The sequence below is a fragment of the Scyliorhinus torazame genome, chromosome 18, assembly GCF_047496885.1.
Source record: "Scyliorhinus torazame isolate Kashiwa2021f chromosome 18, sScyTor2.1, whole genome shotgun sequence".
Classification (NCBI taxonomy): Eukaryota; Metazoa; Chordata; class Chondrichthyes; order Carcharhiniformes; family Scyliorhinidae; genus Scyliorhinus; species Scyliorhinus torazame.
Genome location: NC_092724.1, coordinates 39,795,128 through 39,813,342, shown reverse-complemented (window position 1 = coordinate 39,813,342; position 18,215 = coordinate 39,795,128). Strand labels below are relative to the sequence as shown.

The 18,215-nt window shown below is 46.3% G+C and overlaps 1 protein-coding gene across 2 annotated transcripts in view; it reads left to right on the top strand.

The window, feature by feature from the left end:
• The window catches only part of sppl2 (signal peptide peptidase-like 2), a 77,244-nt gene that overhangs the window by 5,013 nt on the left and 54,016 nt on the right, over positions 1-18,215 (top strand). The window contains exons 1-4 of one of the 2 annotated variants that reach the window (XM_072482625.1): positions 1-278; positions 419-538; positions 8,538-8,720; positions 12,510-12,599. The exon at positions 1-278 is cut by the window's left edge and continues 233 nt beyond it. In XM_072482625.1, coding sequence (XP_072338726.1) covers positions 255-278; positions 419-538; positions 8,538-8,720; positions 12,510-12,599 — 417 coding nt within the window. In that variant the 5' untranslated portion in view covers positions 1-254. The remainder of the gene's footprint in view (positions 279-418; positions 539-8,537; positions 8,721-12,509; positions 12,600-18,215) is intronic. The other variant, XM_072482624.1, reaches the window with a different exon arrangement.

The following is an 18,215-nucleotide window of genomic DNA, read 5'->3' as shown; positions in this document are numbered from 1 at the left end:
AGAATGGTGGAACAAATGAAGAGGGAGTTTCGGAGATGGGATGCACCCCCGCTAACACTTGCGGGGAGGGTGCAGGCGGTAAAGATGACAATCCTCCCTAGATTCCTGTTCTTCTTTCAGTGCCTCCCAATCTTTATCCCACGGTCCTTCTTCAAAACGACCGGCAAAATCCATATGAGCTTTGTCTGGGCGGGAAAATCCCCGCGGGTGAGGAAGGCGATGTGAAAGTGAAGTAAATAATTAACAGTGATCAAATGGTGCAAAATGAAATAAATAGGGTAATTGTACACTGTTAATTGTCTCACGCATGTCCAATTCATTCAGCAACTGTGGGTTTTGGCCAATTGCGGGTTGGCATGGTATGTACTTTTTATGCTTGGAGCAGCTAACTTGATGCAGTTTACTTTGAAATGTGCAGGTGCTGTCTGAGTATGGGATGGTTCGTGTGCTATCTGAGACAGAACATGGAAATACGAAAGATTATTGCATCCAGTTCAACCCCTACTGGGCCTATTTACCTCATGATCTTAGTAAGGCGGTAAGTGTGCATCAGACAACATTTCAGCAAACGCTCCTAAAGTTGCAGGCAAAGCCCCTAGCGTGCACTGCTCCATTACCTAACCCAGAGCAGAGACGTGCAGTGAGAAGGCATGTCTGAGCACAGGTGAATTGTAAGGTTATAAAATCAAGTTTCTGGCATCTACTTCAGGTCGTTTTTCAAAAAGTGTTCCTTGGGTCTGTAAACTAAATCAAAGTCAACCCGAAAATGTATTTATTTTATTCTTTCATGGGGGGCTGGATTCTCAAGTGTTCCCGACTGGGACTGAATAGCATCCAATTCGAGTTCCCGTTGGGGGCACTTTGTTTTACGATTCAGGCCATGCAAATAAGCCAGCACTCTGCTGGCGAGAATTGGAAGCAATTCCCGGCCCAGCAGTCAGTGAAACCACTGGGGCCGGAATCAACGCTAAAAAGCACGACAGCTGGAACGGTTTTTAGCACCCCACTCACCTCGCACTCATTGCAGCCAACCTGTCCCCTCCCACCCCAATTTCGGGAGTCCGAGGTGGACCCACTCTCAGTGCCAATGAGGAGAGGAGGGACACCCTATTCCCCAGGGTGGGCTGCAGACTCGTGCTCCCCTCCTGAACAGCACCTGGCAAGCGGTGGCAGAGGCAGCCAGTGCTGCCAGCCTCACCAGGAGGAGACACCTTGTGATCCTGAGGGGTGAGTGTCACTGCTGAGGCCTTGTTTGGGATGAGTTCTGCTAATCCCCCGCTTCCTCTGCAGTGGGCTAGCGCTACTGAGGAGTGCCAACACCCAAACCACTGCCCATCCCACTGATGATACGGCGAGGGTATGAGGGTTTCCAGAGGGGTGGCCTGGGTGGGCCCCCACAACACCAGAGCTCTCTGAACATTTACATGATACAGTGAGCAGTCAGCAGAGTGAGCAGCCAGGAGCTTGTAAGTAGTACCGACAGGGAGCGTTTAAATCCACATACTGCAGCAATGGCAGTCTGAGCCAGGCCACCCCGATCCAGAGGGGGACATCCCAAGTCCCGCTCCACCCCTTGGCCCCAACCCCCACCACCAGAAAGCCCAACAATTTTTGAGAGTTTTTTTAGCATCTCACTCCCCTCTACAGCCGTGGCACCCAGGCCCCGCTTGTAAATACTTGCATCAATTCAACCCTCGAGACTTCTGCCTAAGAGGGGCAAAGCATCGCGAAGGAGTGGAGCATGAAGCATTTCACCCGCTACTGATTTTTAAATCCATGTAAATGATGGTTTTGCATGGCCGCTGTCACCATCGGCCGCAGGCTGGACCCCTACAGGATTCTTCCTCCATCCTAGCCCATTCTGCTCCCCACCACCGCCTCACATTCTCCACGTTCGCCACCCAATAATAATGTAGCAGGTTTAGCAACGCCAACCTCCCCCTCTGTCTCTGTATCAGAGTCCTCTTAACCATTGGTATCTTCCCTGCCCACACAAACTTGAGATAATCGTATCCAGTTTCCGGTAAAAGGTCTTTGGTGGTGTAAAAATTGGAAGGGTCTTTGACACTCCCTGCCAGAGTCGGGTGCAGCACGTCCCACCTCTTCAGATCGTCCCTAACCTCCTCTACAGTGGTTAGCACTGCTGATTCACAGCGCCAGGGACCCGGGTTCGATTCCTGCCTTGGGTCACTGTCTGTGCGGAGTCTGCACGTTCCCCCGTGTCTGCGTGGGATTCCTCCGGGTGCTCCGGTTTCCTCCCACAAGTCCCAAAAGACATGCTGTTAGGTGAATTAAACTTTCTGAATTCTCCCTCAGTGTATCCGAACAGGCGCCGGAATGTGGCGACTAGGGGATTTTCACAGTAACTTCATTGCATTGTTAACGTAAGCCTACTTGTGACAGTAATAAAAATAAGATTACCAGTTTTATTAGATTCCACTTATGCAGTGTCGCCCACTCTCCCGTTATCTGAATACCCAGATATTTAAACCTATCTCTGGCTACCTTAAATAGTAACCCCTCTAGGTTGGTTCGCTAACCCATCTCGTTCACCGGGACCACTTCACTTTTCCCTACGTTCAATTTATATCCTGAGAATGCCCCAAACTTCCCCAACAGACCCATGATCTCCCCCCCCCCCCCCCCCCCCCCATGCTATCCAGCGGATCCGACACGTACCGTAACAGGTCGTCCGCATATAGCGACACCAGATGCTCCCTATTCCTGGCAGGAAAAGAACCCCCCCCTGCATTCCAACCCCCACTCTACCCGAATCTTCCATTACTCCAAAGTGCCATCTCCCAAAAATGTTCACTTCTCCCCCAGTTTGTGCTCCTTGATAAAATTGACCGCTTCTGCGGTCTCAATATAGTATTCCCGGCCCTTATAAGTCACCCATGGTTTCACCGGGTAGTGTACCCCAAACCTGATCCACTGCCGATACAGCACTGCCTTGGCCCTGTTGAACCTCGCACGCCGTTTTGTTAGTTCAGCTCCAATGTCCTGGTATATTCAGACCTTGTTCTCCTCCCATTCGCAGTTACTCTTCTCCCAGGCCCACTGCAGGATCTTCTCTTTCTCCACTAATTTGTGGAGTCTTGTGATCACCGCCCATGGCGGCTCCACAGCTGTTGGCTTTTACTTCAGAGACCTGTGCGCTCTGTCCACCTCGGGGGTCTTGTCAAACACCCCCTCTGCCACCAGCCCCGCCAGCATCCTTGAGACGTACGGTAGCATGGTAGCACAAGTGATTAGCACTGTGGCTTCACAGCACCAGGGTCCCAGGTTCGATTCCCCGCTGGGTCACTGTCTGTGCGGAGTCTGCACGTTCTCCCCGTGTCTGCGTGGGTTTCCTCCGGGTGCTCCTTTTCCACCCACAGTCCAAAGACGTGCAGGTTAGGCGGATTGGCCATGATAAATTGTCCTTCGTGTCCAAAACGGTTAGGAGGAGTTATTGGGTTACGGAGATGGGGTGGAAGTGAGGGCTTAATTGGGTCAGTGCAGACTCGATGGGCCGAATCGCCGCCTTCCGCACTGTTATGTTCTATGTACCTCATGACACTCGTGCCTTCCACTCTTTCAGGCAAGCAACCATTTGCAAATTCGCCTTCTCAACCTATTTTCTTGCTCCTCCACCTTTGCTCTCAGCGTCTTGCCATGGTCCCCTAAGAGCCCCACCTCCAATGCCACCACTCGATTGCTGTGGTCGGACATCATCCTCTCCGTCTCTCGGATCTGCGACCCCTGTACCTCCAGACACTATTCAACCCTTTCCATCGAGCCCTTCAGGGATGCCACAGCCCTTTCGATGGCCTTAGACCTGTCCTGCATCATCTTCGTCTGCTGGTTGAACTCTTCCCTAATGAAGGCCATCAACGTTCCATCAGCGGTCTTCCAACTTGCACTGACCCTTCCTCCTCTGCCATCTTTCCAATAGCTGCTGTGCTGTGCCACAGGTCTCTTCCAACTTCTTGGCTAGGTCTTTCACCTTCTGCTAGATTTGGTAACCAGCAGACATACCACACTGGGGGCAACTTCTCCTCTGACCTTCAGCTGCAATTTTCCGTCAAAGTTACTCCCGTTTTGGGGTAAAAAGTGATCTTTTCTATGCCTTCAAGCAGGAGCTGCCTTGTGTGCAACCACTCACACCATGGCTGCCACCGGAAGTCCCCTAGTAGATACATAACCACGCTACAATCACTTTGTGAAGGTACCCACAATTTATCCTATGTTCTTTCATTGCCAAAAGCATAACTTCTACGCCCTCGTATTCTATTCCTGTAGATGTAAAGGTTGGTATTTCATTAACCTTTTTAAAAACAATTTTGTTTATAAATTTAGAGTACCCAATTTTTTTCCCAATTAAGGGGGAATTTCATGTGGCCAATCCACCTACCCTGCACATCTTTTTGGGTTGTGGGGGTGAGACCCACGCAGACACTGGGAGAATGTGCAAACTCCACACTGACAATGACCTGGGGCCGGTATCGAATCCGGGCCCTCGGCGATGTGAGGCAGCAGTGCTAACCACTACGCCACCGTGCCGCCCTTTCCATTAACGTTTTTTTGTTAAATTTAGAGTACTCGATTATTTAATTGCAATCAAGGGGCAATTTTTTTTTCATAGAATTTACAATGCAGAAGGAGGCCATTCGGCCCATAGAGTCTGCACCGGCTCTTGGAAAGAGCACCCTACCCAAGGTCCATGCCTCCACCCTATCCCCATAACCCAGTAACCCCACCCAACACGAAGGGCAATTTTGGACACTAAGGGCAATTTATCATGGCCAATCCACCTAACCTGCACATCTTTGGACTGTGGGAGGAAACCCACGCACACACGGGGAGGATGTGCAGACTCCGCTCAGACAGTGACCCAGCGGGGAATCGAACCTGGGACCCTGGCAATTGTGCTATCCACAATGCTACCCTGCTGCCCATCTTTTAGTGTGGACAATCCACCTAGCCTGCACATCTTTGGGTTGTGGGGGTGAAACATGCGCAGTCATGAGGCGAATATGCTTGGTGCAGTCCACGGTGGAGATATGGAATCAGCTGAGGAGGCATTTTAGGGTGGAAGGGATGACGGACGGTGCTAACGCTGCTGTGCGAGAATCATGGGTTTGAGCCGGGGGGGGCGGGGGGATGATAGTTTATACAGGAGGTGGAGGGAAGTGGGGCAGGTCAAGGTGAGGGATTTGGAGGAAGGGTTCACCAGTCTGGAGGAGCTAAGGGAGAGGGTAGAGCTGCTGAAGGGTTGTGAGTTCAGGTGTCTACAGGTTAGGGACTTTGCACAAAAGGTCTGGAAGGGGTTCCCTAGATTGCCCGGATACACCCTGCTGGAGCGACTGCTGCTTCCGGATGTGGATGTGGAAGGGGAAGGAAGAATTGGGGATATATATAAGTGGCTGGGGGAGCAGGGAGGCGTGCGGGTGGTGAAGATCAAGGAGAAATGGGAAGCGGAGTTGGGAGGGGAGATCAATTGGGGAGTATGGAGTGAGGCACTGCGAAGGGTAAACGGGACCTCCTCTTGTGCAAGGATGAGCCTGATACAGTTTAAGGTGGTGCACAGGGTGCATATGACTTGGGCGATAATGAGTGGGTTCTTTCAGGGGGTAGCAGATGAGTGTGAGAGGTGTGGGCGGGGGCTAGCGAATCATGCGCACATGTTTTGGGGTTGTGAAAAATTGGGAAGATTCTGGGCAGGGGAGTGTGCGCGGTCTTAGCCAGGATAGTGGAGGAGGGAGTGGACCAAGACCCTTTGGTGGCAATATTTGGGATTTCAGAGAAGCCGGAGCTCATGGAGAGGAGTAAGGCCAATGTCATGGCCTTTGCCTTTCTGATTGCACGGTGACAAATTTTGCTGGAGGGGCGGTCGGCATCGCCACCGGGGGAAGCAGCATGGTTGGGTGACCTGTATGACTTCCTGCGGTTAGAGAAGATAAAGTATGAGTTAAGGGGCTCAGCAGGGGAGTTTGAGAAAAGGTGGGGGATGTTTGTGACCGTGTTTGAGGAGCTGTTCGCCGCAGGGGGGTGGGGGGGTTGTGATGGAGAGGGGGCGGTGAAAAAGGAGTAAAATCTGTACAAACTGTATAGCTGATTGTTGGGAAGAATGTTTCCCGGGGGGTGTTTATTTGCTGTAACCTACTTTGATACAAGTTTGAATAAAATGTGTTTTTTTTTAAATGAGGAGAATATGCAAACTCCACACACAGTGACCCGGGATCGAACCTGGGTCCTCAGCACAATAGGGAGCAGTGCTAACCACTGTGCCACTATGCTGCCCTCCATTAACCTTTTTGATTCTGTGGCTTTCTATCGCATCATACAAGTTAATAAATAGAGTGAATTGTTGAGGCCCAACACAGATCCTTGTAGAACACCACTAGTCGCATTCTGCCAAATTGAGCATCTGCCCATTATTCATATTCTGTTTCCTGCTGTTTAGCCAATTTCCTAACCAGGTCAATAATTTGCCTTGAGTTCTATGAACTTTAACTTGGGCTAACAACCTTTGGTGAGAGACTTTAGTAAATACCTTCAGAAAATCCATAGAAATAAACCAAAGACATTTCCCCCTCTAGTCAAAGATTGTGTCCTTTTCATCATTAACAGATTCGCCCAGTTTACTGTGGACAGTCTCTGTCTCACCCCACTGAAGGCAGCATTCTCTAAATCTAGAATCTTAGAAGTTTCTCATTTCTCCCTTTCAAATACTGTTTTAAAAAGCATTTAGAGTGCCCAATTCTTTTTTTTCCAATTAAGGGGCAATTTAGCGTGGCCAATCCACTACCCTGCACATCCTTTTGGGTTTTGGGGGTGAGGCCCACGCAGACACAGGGAGAACGTGCAAACTCCACACGGACAGGGGGCCAGGATCCAACCGTGGTCCTCGGTGCTGTGAGGCAACAGTGCTAACCACTGCACCGCCGTGCTGCCCATCAAACACTATGTTGAACTTGATCATATATGTTCACGATTAGATAAATGTTGATGCGCTGTTAGACTGTTAACTAAATCTGGCTCATTCCTCATAACTAAATCTAATATTGTTAGCTCATGAGTATATTACTACAGAAAACTACCCTGAACACACTCGAGAAATTCACTACCTTTCTGACATGCTTGTCCCCTTATCCCGACCTATGCGAAAGTTGAAACCACTCTGACTTTGCTGCATGCTTGTCGAATCTCAGCATTTATACAATCCACTACTTCACAGATGCTTCACTGGAAGGCCTCTGCACAACTTCCCCATCAGTCTTGAATCCTTTACTGTCTTAATTCTGACCATAAAGTCTCCATAGCCTGCTTACCTCTCTAATAAGAGTAATTTTCTCCCTAATCACTGAAGTGGCACTCTTCCTCCTCTGCCATTTTTCCTATCTTTCCCATGTGTGTCATCACTTGGCATATTTAGTCCAGAGGTCTTGCAGCCATGTTTTGGGAATGGCTGCCATGTCATGCTCTTTAAGTTGAATTTGTGCCTACAATTTTATTCCTTGTCGTGCTGAAGAATGTTACAGAGAGGGGAGGGATGAGGCCATGGATGGATTTGAAAACGGGGATGAGAATTTTAAAATCAAGGCATTGGCGGATTGGGAAGCAACGTGGTTCAGCAAGCACAGGATGATTGATGAATGAAACATGATGCGAGTTTAGATGCTGAAGCGGAGTTCTGGATGAGCATGTATTTATGAAGAGTGGAAGAAGGGAAGCCGACCAAAAGAGTCGGTCCAGAAGTAACAGAGACATTGGGGGATTCAGCTGCAGATGAGCTGAATCCAGTTCAGTGATGGGTGATGTTACTGAGGTGGAAGTCAGTAGTCTTAGTAATGGAGTGGATAAGAGGCTGGAAGCTCATCATGGTGTCAAACGCAACACCAAGGTCTGGCTTGGCTTTAAAGGAGCTGGAGAGAGGGATGGAAACCGCAGTTGGGAGTGGAGTTTATGGTGGAAGCAAAGACAGTGGCTTTGGTCTTCCCAGTATTTATTTGAAGGAAATTTCTCCTCATCCGAATTAGATGTTGGACAAACAGTATGATAAGTCAGAGACAGGAAGGTGCCAGATCAAACTCTGTGGAATTAGCTGATGTCCGTTGGAGCAGCACCTAGGATATTAATGGTTCACTGCAAAGTTTTCCCTCATTGCTATACAATGACTCTGGAGAAGTGTGCTTGTTACACTTGGTTACACTGATTTTCACAGTTCAGTTGTTTGCTGACACTCCTTCTGTCGGCTCACATGTGGAGGACAGCCATTTATGCAAAGCACTAGCTGGTATCTTGTTTCTGTATTTAAAAATTTTTGTCCACACTGAGTGAGTGAGTTTCTGTCACAATTAACATTGTGTATATGATCCATTTTAATTGTACTGTGATCTTACTATACTTTTTTAAAATTGGTAATATTTGAATGTAAATATTATTTTTAAATAATGTGCATTCCCATACTTTTGATTCACTAAAAATAATTCTGAAACCATCTTGCCCAGTCTGTTTATCCTGCACACAGAATTATCTGTTTTCTCTCTCAGTCTCTCTTGCAGCTCCAGGACCTGACATCCTCTGACCTGTGCACACCTTCAGATGTGCCTCTGCAAGGATTTAGCAATAGAATCGCCATGGTGATGCGCGGGAACTGTACCTTCTATGAGAAAGTGCGACTTGCTCAGATCAATGGAGCCAAAGGCCTGCTCATCGTCAGCAGGCAGAGCCTGGTAAGAAACGTCGGACAGGGACAGTGCTCTGCTTTAACTGATTGTGCCTTTAGTGACTGCACCGCTGCATCTCCTGTCACCTGAAGTTATATTTAAGCCTGAATGTAGCTACCGCTCCTGGTTAACTGTACTTTGTTATGTCAATGACTGTAGCAAAGATAACTTATTCACAATGCGAAGTAGAAACCTGCTATTTTCTTCCGCCACCCTCTTCCTCGGGGGTGCTGAACCTAATTGCAATGCCTCTGTGGCTGCTTAATTCATGTAGCAATTTGTTAGGATTGCTAAAACTGATAGCCGTGTCCTCATTCCTAATTCAGCACTAGGATTACAACTGTCAGTTGAGGGTTTTTTTTACATTTAGAGTACCCAATTCATTTTTTTCAATTAAGGGACAATTTTGCGTGGCCAATCCACCTACCCTGCACATCTTTGGGTTGGGAGGGTGAAACCTACGAAAACACGGGGAGAATGTCCAAACTCCACACGGACAGTGACCCAGAGCCGAGATCGAACCTGGGACCTCGGCGCCGTGAGGCAGCAGTGCTAACCAACTGTCAGTTGAGTTAGCAAAGGATGTTACTTTTTAATTTGCTGCTTTATTGTAACCAGTTTCAGTGGAATTAAGCATCACTGAATTGCCTTGGGATGAACATTTTAATCAAGTGAATTTTGATTTTAAAATGAGGACTGCATATATTGCATGAATCCAGTGTCTAGCTATATGTTATTATCCACTGTCTTGGGTGAGAGCATGTTGGCAGTGTTCCCCTTTGTGGGAAAGAGCAAAACTGGAGGCCATCAGTAAAAGATAGTTACCAAGAATCAAATAAGAAATTCAGAAGAAACTTCTTTACCCAGATAATGATGTGAGTGTGGGCTTTGCTGCCACAGGGTGTTGTTGAGAGAAGATGCACATAAGAAGAAACGATAAGCATCTGAGGGAGATGGGAATAAAGATTATGCTGATGTTGGATGAATGTTAGGAGGCTCAAGTGGAATATAAATGGTGACATGGATTGGTTGGACTGAACGGCTTTTTTCTGTGCTGTATAGTCCAACTGCATCAATGTAATTTACACAGCAGTTTCATTCCACAGTGGGATCCATACCAGACTTGCTGTAAAACTGAGTCTCACAGCTGTTGCGATAACCCTGCTCCATTAGTTGCTCCTCTGGAGGTGAATCGGAGATTTCAGGTTTAATGTTGTGTTCTTCTAACAAAATTAGTAATATGACGGGTGATTAATTTAATTTATCTTTAAAGGTACTTCAGTGGTACTACAAAAGAGTTGGCATTATTTTTTTTCTGCATTCTCTCTAATGCTCCTGTCGTTTCTCTGCTCAAATGCCTCCTTTACCTCCACCAAATTGACTTAATCAATATTCTCATCACTTGTCAGCCTCACCTGCATCCTCCTTGGTGTTCTCTTCCAGTTGTATCTCTCTACACCATGCCCAGAGCTCATTTGACACTTGCGCACAAACACACACTCACGCACACACTCCGACTCCACCGCAATCTTGAGCAACGAGTTCCAGATATTCACCACCCTCTGCAAGACGCTGTACCTCCTCATCTCAGTTTTAAATCTACCGCCTCTCAACCTATATCTGTGACTCCCAACAACATTTCACCTATCCTGCTTCACATCCACCGTGATCTCGGTGAATGTGAGGGAGGTTACGGGAATGTCAGTTGAAATCCTTTGCTTCCTGAGGCAAAGGATGCTCTTTGTTTTCAATGCAGGCCCTGTAGTGTAGAATTAATACATAGCTCTTTTCCTTTTCCCCCTCTTTCTGCCTGCCACCTCAACTACACTAGCTGTTGTCTCCGTGGTAACAATTGGATGCCAGTCCAATCAACTGTGGGTTACAAGGATAACAGTTTAGTTACTGTTTAGTAATGAAGCGCTGAGTACTGTTTGGTATAAATTACACTGGCCTACCCTCCAGTTGTTTACTCAGAAATGATTGGACCTAGAGTTTTATCTTCTCAGTTTTTAAGTATTTTAGTGCTACCTAAACATCGATCATTTCTGCTATTGTTTTTCATCAAATGATACTGATGCATTCGCAAATAAATAGGTCTTGTGGCACAGTGATAGCGTCCCTAACTCTGGACCGAAAGCTCCAGGTTCGACTCCAGTGCCAGGATGCATTGGTCACGGAAGGGTCATTCATAACATGGTTTGACAGGCTGATAATTAGCTCTGGAATCTTTTCACCACTTCCCCCACCAGTCCCCAAAGGGAAAAACAGCATGTGAAGATGTGCTAAAAAAAATTTGGTGAAGTAAATAAATTTATTAATGAATCCATAACATGTTGTTTGCAGAACACCCATATTTGAAAGGAGAGTGTGATTGGCACAAGCCATCGAGTGAGTATGTGGTCCCCAGCCACTAATCATGGTGACACTTTGATGTTCAACTCCGTTTTCGAACACATCGGAAGCTAAATTTGACCTAGTCACTGAGGTGGATATCCAGACAGTTGAAACTATGTCTAGCTACAGGGGCTCTATAGAACTCTGTGCTGGTGTGAGAGAGAAGGGCTGCAGTGAAGAAGGGTTTCATTGAAAGCTACCTAGATCTCACTAAAATCTTGCATATGCGCATACCTTCATCCAACTAAACTCCTTCCTGTTGCCAAGCTTCAGTGTCAACATTTAATCTTAGATTTGCAAATGTAAATGGGTCTACCACAGCAATGGTAGGCTGTGGATCAGAGGTGGTGAGGCAGAGCAATTTACGATTTCTGAAGCCCAGCAGTGGCTGTCATCTTGTTTTCTGCTCTTCCAAGTAAATATTTTATCATTTCAAACTTTTAACTTTTGTGTTTTATTTGTGCAATTTGATTTTACTTTTCAATCATTTGCACATCTCCTTCCGTGTCTGCCCCTTATTCACTGTTGTGCTGGGATCTGCTGCTAATTCCTATTTACCAGCCCGCAGTCTTGCCATTTTCATTCAGGCTCCTCCATTCCCTCAGGTAAGTGTTTTTGATCACTCCCCTGACAAATGGCAAGATTCCACCATACTTGCTGTTGTCATATCTTCATTTGCCCAATTCCTGCATTATTTTGTGCTTTGCCTTCTATCCTGACCTGGTGGCCTGTTTTTGGATGTTCTGGCCAATTCACTACAGTGATCCCAGACCCCATTCAATGTCCTCTTCCACTGCCAATTTGACTATATTGTCCTTTTTTTGTTGGATCCCCATCCAATAAGATTTTTCAGAGCATGCTCCCCAGCCCAACCTTTTTTTCCGCTATTTCTTCAATGGCTTGAAGCCGTAACCTCCTGCTATCAGCCCTTTACCGGACGACAGGAGGTTACTTGCTGCCCTGCTGAAATTCAGAACCCTGTTCTCCTTTTTAATTGTTTTTGTTCTATTCCTTTTTTGATACCCCATCGTGTAGCTATACTTTTCATGGCCACAGTCACACTGCTTTTTTTAATATTCCCAGATTTTTTAAATGTAGCTCCAGTTATTCTCTTAATTGCCTCATGAACAGTGTCACAGGAAATCCACTAGTAAATGGAATAAATGCTCTATCTGTCATCCGGCTAATTATTCATTGCCTATTAGTGAATTTATGTGAAATGTTGGCCTAGTTAAAAGCCATTCACTGTTTGTGCAGAAACTGCCTGAGGCTTTCTTCTGTCTCCTCTTACATTTCTCAAAACTGTTCAATAAACGCATAATGAAACAATGGGATTATAGACACGTCAATGTAAACTATCGTGTCTGATTAATGTACGATTGTTTTTGTTCTGCTCTGCAGGTGCCTCCAGGTGGAAATGGGAGTCAGTATGAGGAAATTGATATCCCAGTGGCTCTCCTCAGTTACAATGACATGCTTGATATATCAAAGGTAAAGCTTCTCATCTGTCCCTGTTAGTGGGTGGGGTGTTTTGAAAGTATTTGCTGCTGATCAGAATGGGTCAAGCTCTGCCCTCTCACCTAAATAGACTAGTGGGAGTGAGCAAAGGAAAGGAAGGAAGTAGTTAAAATCTGAAACACAAAATCATGGAGCAACATGAAACTGGCTGAAATTAATTGGCAGACATTGTGTACTGATTGAGCTGACCGCTTTGATGCACTGTGTGTGTTTAATTGCTTATCCACAGTTATTTTTCTGCACCACTCTTTACTGATGACATTAATTAACATCTTATACGATTCCACCCATTCATAGATCATAGAATTTACAATGCAGAAGGAGGCCATTCGGCCCATCGAGTCTGCGCCAGCCCTTGGAAAGACCACCCTGCTTAAGCCTACACCTCCACCCTATCCTCAATACGCAGTAACCCCAACTAACCCTTTAGACACTAAGGGGCAATCCACCTAACCTGCATATCTTTGGACTGTGGGAGGAAACCGGAGCACGGGGGAAACCCACGCAGATACGGGGAGAACGTGCAAACTCCACACAGACAGTCACGCGAGGCCGGAATTGAATCCGGGACCCTGGAGCTGTGAGGCAGCAGTGCTAACCACTGTGCCATTGTGCTGCCCATTGCTGGCAGTAAGTTCAATCTTCAGGCAATCATTCCTGTCAAGCCTGCCTCAAGCAGCATTGTCACAGCAAGAATGCCTGGATAGTGACTGGGAGCCATCTATTCCTGACCCAGAGATAATTAGGCTGTGGTCCCCTCCTAACTGTATCTATTGCAGCTATTCCTGCTCTCTTCTGCATCTGGAGGAAACAATAGACTTCTGACAATATCAACATTTACATTAATGTGGTGCCTTTAATGTAAAACATCAGAAGAATATTATCAGCTGTGGCTCAGTTGGTTTGCTCTTGAGTAACACTGTTCTGGTTAAGCCTCACAGCAGGACTTAAGCACAGGATTTGAGGCGGTTAAAGAAAGACGGCAGTGCCGTCAAACTGAGGCCCTACCTGCCTGCTCAGATTGATACAAAAGATTCTATGTCACCATTTCAAAAGAAAGATGGGAATTATCCCTGCTATGTAGGTCAATATTTATCCCTCTAACAGCATTATAAAATCTGGTCATTCTCACGTTACTGTTTGTCAAATTTTGCTGTGTGCATATTGGTTGCCGTGTTTCCTATGTTACACCCGTAACTACTCTTCAAAAGCACTTCATTGGCTGCAAAGCCCTTTGAGGTGCCCGTGGTCATGAAAAGTGCTGTAGAAGTTACTATATTAGTCTCTTTATTATCAAAGTCTCTTTATTATCAAACAAAATTTGACGTAAGCTATGCAAGGAGATATTAGGACAGATAACAAAAAGCTTGGTTAAAGAGGCAAGTTTTAAAGAACATGTTAAAGGAGGCAGAGCAAGGAGAGATGGAGAGACTAAGGGAAGGAATTCCACAATTAAGGATCTTAACAGCTGAGTGTATGACCAGCAGTAGTGGAGCAATGTAAAAGAAAGACACTCAAAAGGTCAGAATTGGAAGAGCACAGGGATTTCTGAGATTTGTAGAGCTGGAGAAAATTAGAGGTAGTCAGCAGTAAGACCATAAAGGAATTTGGGAGAAATGGGGTGAGAAATGTTGAAAGTTTTTTTAATGTAATTTTTCCACATGGGGAGCAATTTAGCCTGGCCAATCCACCTACTCTGCACATCTTTGGGTTGTGGGTGAAAAACACACACACACACACACACACACACACACAGAATGTGCAAACTCCACACGGACAGTGACCTGGATTGATCCCTGGTCCTCAGCGCTGTGAGAGAAATGTTTCAAGGAGGTGGAAGGAGATAGTCTTGGTGATGACGTGAAAGTGACAGCACTATTCTTGCCTGAAAGTTACTGTTCCTCTTCTTTGTCTGGGTGTAACAGTATCTAGGCTCTGATGGGAGCTTCTGGTGGCAGTACAATTGAGTGGGATATGTGCAGAGGTGTGCAGCCATCTCACGGTGCAGTGGGTTAATCTACCAAGTACAACATAATGCATTTTGGTCCGTTTATGCGGTAATTTAAAAACATTAATCCAAGGGATGTCAGCATTGCTTGCTGGGCCAGCATTTATTGCTTTGGGAAGGTGGTGATGAACTGTCTTTTTGAACCACTGCAACCCATGTAGGTACATGCACAGTGCTGTCAGGGAGGGAGTTCCAGGATTTTGACCTAGTGGCAGTGAAGGAATGGCGATGTAATTCCAAGTTAGAATGGTGTGTGGCTTGGAGGGGAACTCCCAGGTGCTGGTGTTCCCATGAGGGTCACATATTATACCGAGTGAAATGAACTAACTAATGAAACCAAACCATAAAAACTGAGGGACAAGTTAAAAGAGCAGCGCTTAAAGGGATTCTGCATCTTATCCATAATTTGTGACCCCTATAACCTGCACACCCAGACACAGATCATCATTCAGAAGGGTTAGACATCATGCAAGCCGAACAGTATTGGAAGTTTAATAATTTCAGCTTTCCTGGGTGAATGCAACACTCTGAAGCTTGATACCATCCAGGACGAGGCAGCCCACTTGATTGGTACCCAATCCACCATCTTCAACATTTACTCTCCTCACCGATGCATCAATGTGTACAATCCACAAGATGCACTGCAGGAACTCACCAAGGCTGCTTCAACAGCATGTTCCAAACCTGTGACCTCTACCACGTACTAGGACAAGAACAGCAGATGCAAGGGAACACCGCCAACTGCAAGTTCCTCTCAAGTCAAACACCATCCTGACTTGGAAATATATAAATGCAATGAAGAAATAAGAACCTTACAAATGGATATAGATATGTTAGGTGAGTGGGCCAAAATGTGGCAGATGGATAAGTATGAGGTCATCCATTTTGATCAGAAAAATGGAAAGGCACCTTATTATCTACGGAGAGAGACTTTGGGGTGCTCCTTGCAGAGAGGGATCTAGGTGTCCTCGTGTACGAGTTGCAAAAAAATTAGCGTGCAGGTACAGCAGATAATAAAGAAAGCAAATGGAATGCTGGCATTAGCTGAAGGAATAGAGTATAGCGGTAAGGAAGTGTTGCAACTGTACAAGGCATAGGTGAGACCGCACCTGGAGTATTGTGCAGTTTTGGTCCTCTTATTTGAGGAAAGATAGAACATAAAACATAGAACATTACAGCGCAGTACAGGCCCTTCGGCCCTCGATGTTGCGCCGACCTGTGAAACCACTCTAAAGCCCATCTACACTATTCCCTTATCGTCCATATGTCTATCCAATGACCATTTGAATACCCTTCGTGTTGGCGAGTCCACTACAGTTGCAGGCAGGGCATTCCACACCCTGACTACTGTAGTGTTATTGGAGGCAGTTCAGAGGAGGTTCGCTAGATTGATTCCAGAGATGAAGCATTTGCCTTATGAACAAAGAAAAGTACAGGACAGGCCCTTCGGCCCTTCAAGCCTGTGCCGATCATGATGCCTAACTATTTAAAAAATAAATTCTGCCCCTTACTCAGTCCGTATCCCTCTATTTCCTCCCTATTCATGTGCCCATCCAAGTGCCTCAAAAATGTTGCTGATGTGCCTGCTTCCACCGCATCCTCTGGAAGCGCGTTCCAGGCACCCATCACTGCATGAAAAACTTACCCCACACATCTCCTTTAAACGTTCCCCTCTCACCTTGAACCTGTACCCCTTGTAATTGACACTTCACCCTTCGAAAAAGCCTCTGACTATCCACCCTGTCTATGCCTCTCATAATTCTGTAAACCTCGATCAGGTCTCCCCTCAGCCTCTGTCTTTCCAATGAAAACAATCCGAGGTTATTCAACCTCTCCTCATTGCCAACACCCTCGAGACCGGGCAACATCCTGGTGAACTTTCTTTGCACTCTCTCCAAAGCTTTCACGTCCTCCTGATAATGTGGTGGCGAGAACTGCACACAATACTCCAAATGCGGCCTAACTAAGGTTTTATGTAGCTGCAGCATGATTTCCCAACTCGGTAGCACAGTGCTTGCTTCACAGCACCAGGGACCTTGGTTCGATTCCTGGCTTGGGTCACTGTCTGTGCGGAGTCTGCATGTACTCCCCGTGTCTTCATGGGTTTTCTCCGGTGCTCCGGCTTCCTCCCACAGTCCAAAGATGTGCAGGTTAGGTGGACTGGCCATGCTAAATTGCACTTAATGTCCAAAAAGGTTAGGTGGAGTTACTGGGTTATGGGGATAGGTTGGAGGTATGGGCTTAAGCAGGGTACTCTTTACAAGAGCCTGTGCAGACTCAGTGGGGCGAATGGCCCCCTTCTGCACTGAAATTTTATGATTCTGTACTCAATGCACTGGCTGATGAAGGCAAGCATGCCATATGACTTCTTAATCACCGTGGCCACCTGTATTGCCACTTTTAGGGAACTGTGGACCTGCACGCCCAGATCCCTCTGTAAATGTTTCAAAGGGTTCTGCCATTTGCAGTATAATTCATACCTAGATTTGATCCTCCAAAATGCATCACCTCGCATTTGTCCAAATTAAACTCCATCTGCCATTTCTGTGCCCAAGTCCCCATCCACCTATATCCTGTTGTATCCTCTGACAATCCTCGGCACTATCAGCGATTCCGCCAATCGTCGTGTCATCCGCAAACTTGCTAATCAGACCACCCATATTTGCCTCCAGATCATTTATATGTACTACAAACAACAGAGGTTCCATCTCTGATCCCTGCGGAACACCGCTAGCTACAGATCTCCATTCTGAAAAACACTCTGTTTTCTGTAACCAAGCAAGTTTTGTATCCATTTAGCCAGCCCACCCTGAACCCCACGTGATTTTGTTGTCTACCATGTGGGACCTTGTCAGACGCCTTAATAAAGTCCTTATAAACTACATCCACAGCCCTTCCCTCATCAATTTTCTTTGTCAACTCTTCAAAAAACTCAATCAAGTTGGTGAGACATGACTTTCCCTGTACAAAACTATGCAGCCTGTCACTAACTAGTCCATTTTCCTCCAAATGGGCATATATCCTGTCCCTCAGTATCTTTTACAAAATCTTCCCCACCACTGATGTCAGGCTCGCCAGCCTATAATTTGTTGGATTATCCCTGCTTCCTGCCTTAACAAGGGAAGAACATTGACTATTCTCCAGTCCTGTGGAACATCGCCTGTGGTCAAACAGGATGTGGAGATATCTGTTAAGGCCCCTGCTATTTCTCCCCTTGGCTTCCGCAGTAATCTGGGATAGATCCCATCCAGCCCCGGAGACTTGTCTACCTTAATGCAATTTAGGATACTCAACACTTCCTCCTTTGATTATATTGACGTTCTCAAGAGTGTTCACACACCTATCCCTGACCTCAACATCCGTCATGTCCTTCTCCCTGGTGAATACCGATACAGAGTACTCATTAAGGAGTTCACCCACTTCCTGTGGTTCCGCGCATAACTTCCATTGTCCTTGAGTAGGCCTACTCTTTCTCTTGCTACCCTCTTGCTCCTGATATATGCATATAAAGCCTTGGGATTCTCCTTGACCATGTTTGCTGAAGATATTTCATGATTCCACATTTAAGTTCCTTTCTACTT